Here is a 6,580-nt window from a genome sequence, read left to right on the forward strand (position 1 = left end):
GTGTGTGTCTGTGTCTGTGTGCAGAGATCAAGGCCGTGCCAGATCTGAACCTGGAGTCGGACATGAAGCTGGATAAACTGGAGTCATTCCTTGGCAAGCTCAACAGTAAAGGTCAGTCTTGTTCGCCATGCTGTACAAGCCACTGAGCATAGAATCAGACCTTTCACGACGGGAAAACGGTCCCACTTCATAACCCTGCAATCAATTATAGGTTCACACAAGAAGTTGAATCTCATTCCTATCTGATTGAGACAAAACTTCACGAATAAATTCAGCATTCTCTGTCTACTTCACTAAATTTAATTTGATGAGAGCTTCTGTTGGTGTTATTTCCAGGTACATATTTCAGGCATTCAGTGACACCTGTGGTTACCGTTGGTAGCAGCAAGCTTGTTTTGATAGACATGGACCTCATGATGTAATTTAACATGTCAGTCTCATGTTTGGATAAGCACTATTTTTACAGCAGTCAGATTACAGTATCACTTCAAACAAGTCTCAGTTAAAGGCAGTTGCGTTTAAAGGCTTCAGCAGCGCAAGGTTAAATATGCACAAAGAGAGGTTAAATGTCCTGTTCAGCCTTAATCATCATCTCTTATGCACAACAGGAAAAAAAGCTAAACCATGAAACACTGCGAATGGCTTAGTTTTCAGTTATTGAGAAGGTTGTTCTCATGTCAAATCAGTCTGTAATTGCCGTGTGGGGCACAAAAGATGAAATAAAAGAACAACTTTACTCCAACGTTTTTACAGCCACAATGATAAGCCTACCTATATTTTAATCCATGCCAACTGAAAGAATACATTTTTAGTAAAACACTTTGTGTGAGCAAATAAGGATTAAACTAGAGTCCCAACTTAAAGTAGAGATGACAGGAACTGAGGGGACAGAGAGAGACAGAGGAATGGCTTGTATCAAAGGTTCTCGCCATGAATCAAACTGGAGATGTTGTAATCACGGTATATATGCTGCATCTTAACAGCAGTGAGTTAAAATTCATCATTACAACAAAAAGTTATTTTTATAAAAGTTACCTACTGCAGCTTTAATGTCTTGATGTTTAAATATGGAATTTTAACTGACTGCTATTGAGGTGCTTATGGACATAAACTGTATATACTGTGATTACAACATCTCCATGTTCAACTCCCGCCAAGAACTCTTGATACAAGCCATTCCTCGTCTCTTTCTCTCTCTTCTCATCTCTGGTCTACTAGAAATAGTCAAATAGAATAAATATATCTAAAAAAAATAAATGTGTATCTGCTTACAGTGCAACCAAACAAAATGTGGACTCATCATGCCATGTTGTTTTAATAAAGACGGTCAAAAAAAGAAGTCACATTACATGAAACCAGCTTTTGTTTTCCACATCTCATCCAGTACATTTATCATTTCCTGTTGGTCCTTTTTTGCGTTTGTTGCCATTTTCAGTTTAGTGCAGAAAAAGTCGCACCCTGCCATTCAATATAATAATAAATAGTATCAAAAATGAATAGAATGGACAAAAAGACTTGTATTGTATTCATAAATAAGCACAACTTACTACTTTCATACTTTCATACATTGTTTGATCCTGACACGGCTTCGTCTTGTCTTTCCTCAGTGTCTGGACTGCCAGAAACCACCATCACAGTAACAGAGAAGAAGGTAAAGGAGGTAATGACCCTCGAAGATGAAACCTTTTCCAAGTTCTACCGCCAAGTGGAGGAGATTCCCGTCATCACCAATAAGGTGAAGATAGACGACGACTTCGATGCCATCTTCGGTCCCCAGGTGCCAAAGTAAGCTCTCACTGCAAGATGTCATCAACTAACAACTCTGACTAAATAATCCTCGTGAGATTTTAATTTTTACCTGTTGACCTAACACCTCTCACCTCTATCCTCCCTCCAGGCTGCCCTCGGAGATGGTGCAGCACAAGCGGGCGGTGCGCCCAGCGCGTAACGTCCAGGCTTCTAGGAACCCTCTGAAGATGCTGGCTGCCAGGGAGGACATCAGACACGAGTACACAGAGCAGAGGCTCAACATCGGCCTGCTGGAGAGCAAGAGGATGAAGGCTGAGAAGAGTGAGTGAGGATGGATGAGCAGCTGGAACTGTGTAGACCAAAACACTCAGGGACACTTGTCAAAATTTGTTCTAAATTTGCACAATAACTCTTGATGTTACAATATTAAACTTTGAATGTTTTCAAGAGAAATCTGTACATAATCAATCTCTTGAATTTAGTCCAGTCCAGTTTGTAATTTTTTTTTTAATAACCGGTGTCCAATCTTGGCCAGTCACATGGGTGATTTTAAAATAAACTGCACTGCATGTTTGTCTGTCTTCTTGTTTTCACTGTTCTGTCACACTGTGCTGCGTTGTGAAAAGTCCCTGAAGGTGTGAACGGTGTGAGCTTGTACAGATGCACCCCTGCAGAAATGCAATGATGAACACATCTACCTTTTTTTTAAAAAGATGTAATTGTTGTAATTGCCAAGTGCAATGGATGTCTGCTTTTGTCTTGTCTTTGTAATATTGGCAATATGCTTTCACCTATCCAGTGAATGCAGTGGAAGGCTCCTACTTCAACTGCAAAATAAGAGACAGCAGAACATACATCTCAATCTCAGATACAAAATAAATCTTCACTGATATTATACAGTCCATAAATTGTTTTCCAATGCTGTTTATCAACCCATTCGAGCTTCTTCTGGACTTATACTGACCTACATCTGGGACTGGAGTCCGTTTCCTGGCATTGTACAGAGCAGTCCTCAATAGCTCAGTGTGATTTGTCAGCTGGACACAAAGTCAATGTCATGTTACTTCCATAACTTCCTCCTTCATCTCCTCTGACAGCAATAAAAACACTTGAACTGTCTCTAGAGTGTTCTATATTTGTTGCAGTCATTTAGAGACCTTCAGTTTCGAGCTTCAGAGGTTGTTTACAATGTAGTCTCATCTGCATAGGGGCTAAATGTAATAATTGACTGTTAAACTGTGCGTTAAATCTGTTTCTGTTTATCTCATGTCCCCTCTCTGTGCTCTGTTCTGTTCACTGCAGTGAATAAGAACTCTGGTTTCTCTGATGTGGCTCTGGCTGGTCTGGCCAGCAAAGAGAACTTCAGTAACATCAACCTGCGCAGCGTCAACATCTCTGAGCAGATGTCCAACAACAGCGCTGTGCCTTACAAGAAACTCATGCTCTTACAGGTCAAAGGTCAGTTGAGTGAACAAGCTGCTCTGACCATACACAAACAGGTGCACCTGCACTTCAGTTTTTCATCTATTATTAGTTTTCTTACACAAGAAGAAAGGAATACATCCATTTACATTCTCTTAAATTTTCTTGTTTGTGAGGCAGTTACATTCAGTAGTTTAAGTGGATGGAAAAACAAATAGCTTCTGTTCTACACAAACTATGGAGGATGCTGCTTCAAGGGTGTCCTTTCCAGAGGATATCTAAAATGGGAGACGAGAGTTGGTCTATTTCAGTGTCTATGCACCTCCTCCAAGCGTCTGCTGGTGACAGCTGTGGCTCTAAATCATTCTCCCCTGGTCACCTCGCACTATCCTGGGCTGATCCTCTCTTCGAAACCCCACTGTGTGTAATCCAGAGCAAATCCACTAGACCAGGGGTACCGCTTTGTTAGGAGGTTAGCTGTCCCAACCTGACAGTGTTGAGAGTGGTGCGTTAGAATAGCTGCAACTGACTTCTACGTGGGTCACATGGAGAGTCACTGAGGCCCCTGGAGTTTGTAATTTATGACTTGATGTAGATTGCATACTGTTCCGGCTGCATTAAATGGTTGGAACGACATGGTTTTAATAGGAAGGGGTGGGTACACATGCATGTACATACATGTCTAGGGTCAAATGGTTGGCTAGCATGATAATCCAGGCATGCTGACATCGATAATCAGAGCTGTCACTGATAAGCCACATGTCTGCGTGTTTTATTTTTCCTGCCTATGCAACGCCAGGCCGACGGCACGTGCAGACCAGGCTGGTGGAGCCCAGAGCGTCCTCCCTGAACAGCGGCGACTGTTTCCTGCTCATCACACCACACCACTGCTTCATCTGGATCGGAGAGTTTGCCAACGTCATCGAGAAGAACAAGGTCTGGCTTTTTGAGTGCTGGAAAACTGGGTAGACAGGCACATCCATACAGGTGGAGCGAGGGTGCTGTTATGTAGGGCGGGACTTCACGTGCAGGATGTAAACACAGCCCTGGCAGGAAGCAACGGTGGCACAGCACAGGAAGACGTGTGTGTTGACAGAAAGGAAAGGGCTTGTTTGTGTGTGTGTGTGTGTGTCTGTGTGTGTGTGTGTCTCTCTGTGTGTGTGTGTGTGTGTTTGAGGGTTGTTGCAGGAAACAGACACAATACAAAGCTATTGTTCAAAGCTTAGACCGGTCTGATGACCTTTGATTGGCTGAACAGAGCACTGACCTCAATCAGATAAAAAGGAAAGTTCTGAGCCATGGCCCACATTATTGATGTGTTGTTTTAGTTGAGTTCATTAAAGTTCACAGACTCTTCTTTGTATTTTTTTGTGTAATGAACTTGAACTGCCAGGATGACGGGGTCTTGGGTTTAAAAAAAGCATGAACCGTATCTTAACTGTGTCTGCCGTTTATTAAAAAGCACAAGACATCTGTGTGTTTGGAGTCAGATGAACTCAGCTCATCAGTGTCACGTAATAGAAGTTTTTCTCAAATTCTTTCAGGCTTCAGAGTTGGCAAACTTCATCCAGAGCAAGAGGGACTTGGGTTGCCGTGCTAACTACGTCCAGGTCATCGAGGAGGCTGTCAGCACGCACAGCCACGCTGCCAAGGAATTCTGGAAGATTCTGGGAGGGCAGTCGAGTTTTCAGTGTAAGGATTTGTGTATCTGACATAATTTAAACCTTGATGAAACAGTACCTGAAACCATGAAACATGAGTTGATGCCCCTGGTTTCTTCTTGTAGCTGCAGGAACGCCAGATGAAGACGAGCTGTACGAGGGTGCCATTGTAGAGACAAACTGCATTTACCGCCTGATGGAGGACAAACTGGTTCCAGATGATGATTTTTGGGCCAAGATGCCCCGTTGTTCCTTGCTCAACCCCAAGGAGGTCAGACAACTTGACATTTATCTTGAATATGTTGAGCTGTATATGAATGTACATTCACACCGGAGGTGTGAGAGACAGCAACGGCCACTGGTACTGTTGAGTTAGAAGAAAAAAACTGTCTCTGTCTGTGTCTCTGTGCAGGTTTTGGTGTTTGACTTTGGCAGCGAGATGTACATTTGGCATGGGAAGGAAGTGACGCTGGCACAGAGGAAGGTGGCCTTCCAGCTGGCCAAGCACCTGTGGAACGGCACCTTCGACTACACAAACTGCGACATCAACCCGCTGGACCCAGGAGAGTGCAACCCAATCATACCAAAGTATGCAACTGATGGTCTAAATAGTTGTAATAATAGGTCGTAATATCTGTCATTCAACATTCAACAGTGTACTGAGAGGATCTTCAGTGACTGAAGTACTGGTGTTTTGTCGTTGACGTGCTGTAGGAAAGGTCAGGGGCGACCCGATTGGGCTGTGTTCGGCCGGCTGACTCAACACAATGAGACCACCTTGTTCAAAGAGAAGTTCCTAGACTGGAGCGACTCCAGGAAAACTCCCAGTCCCATAAAAAACACCAACGACCACGTCACTGATCAAAAGGTATTAAGAAATACCTTAGCATCATAAAAGTCTGATAACATACAGCATCAAATGCAGATTCAGTCCCCGTCTGCCATCACTCTTATTTCTGTCCTTCATCTTCACACCAGGAGCAGTCCACCTCCGATCAGCCCCACGCATACGACGCCACCCTGATGCTGCCCCTCCACCAAGGGCTCGTCTGCACCAGACTGGACGGGTTCAACGTGGGCCGGGGCTACGGCGTGGTGGAGGCAGAGGAGTGGCGCAGCTACGAGATCAGCACAGTGGCCGTGGAGGTGTGGCACATCCTGGAGTTCGACTACAGCCGCCTGCCACGCCAGAGCATTGGCCAGTTTCACGAGGGCGATACGTATGTGATGAAGTGGAAGTACATGGTCAGCACTGCAGGTTGGTGTCATCTTTTTTCACATATTGCACCGTCACCTACACCCAGACTTCCAGCTAGGATTTGATCTTTGTACTTTTAACCTGTTTGCACCGGGCCCAGCGGTGGTTCACTCTTTATAAACCACTGGGCCACAGTGCTTCAATGACATACATAGAGAGTACGATGTATAGGCGATCAGTTGGTAACTATTTTGACAGTTGATTAATTGTCATTTTTTTTGGACTGTTGGTTGGACAGTAATTCATATTGAATTATTGAATATTTCATCTTCTGCACCAGGATTTTATTATGGACATTTTCCACTTTACTTTTCCATTTTACTGACCCTAATGGATTCCTGACCTGTGACGCAAAACCTAATACACAGCAGAATTATCAATATCTAGGTGCAGTCTCTAAATACAATAACTTACACCCTACAGTAAAAATGCAGTTACCATAAATAATTCTAGACAGGCTTTTTTCAAAATTGTAAAGAAAAACAAGACC

The 6,580-nt window shown here is 43.5% G+C and overlaps 1 protein-coding gene across 16 annotated transcripts in view; it reads left to right on the plus strand.

The window, feature by feature from the left end:
* svila (supervillin a) overlaps positions 1–6,170 on the plus strand; it is an 85,265-nt gene extending 79,095 nt beyond the window's left edge. For all 16 annotated transcript variants that reach the window (XM_035654896.1, XM_035654888.1, XM_035654787.1 and 13 more), the window contains 10 exons: positions 25–111; positions 1,608–1,785; positions 1,898–2,070; positions 3,052–3,207; positions 3,971–4,107; positions 4,716–4,863; positions 4,958–5,103; positions 5,245–5,420; positions 5,547–5,700; positions 5,811–6,170. In XM_035654896.1, coding sequence (XP_035510789.1) covers positions 25–111; positions 1,608–1,785; positions 1,898–2,070; positions 3,052–3,207; positions 3,971–4,107; positions 4,716–4,863; positions 4,958–5,103; positions 5,245–5,420; positions 5,547–5,700; positions 5,811–6,155 — 1,700 coding nt within the window. In that variant the 3' untranslated portion in view covers positions 6,156–6,170. The remainder of the gene's footprint in view (positions 1–24; positions 112–1,607; positions 1,786–1,897; positions 2,071–3,051; positions 3,208–3,970; positions 4,108–4,715; positions 4,864–4,957; positions 5,104–5,244; positions 5,421–5,546; positions 5,701–5,810) is intronic.
* The last annotated feature ends 410 nt before the right edge of the window (positions 6,171–6,580 follow it).

Source organism: Morone saxatilis, unplaced genomic scaffold (genome assembly GCF_004916995.1).
Source record: "Morone saxatilis isolate NCDOM2014 unplaced genomic scaffold, NCSU_SB_2.0 Contig0, whole genome shotgun sequence".
Lineage (NCBI taxonomy): Eukaryota > Metazoa > Chordata > Actinopteri > Moronidae > Morone > Morone saxatilis.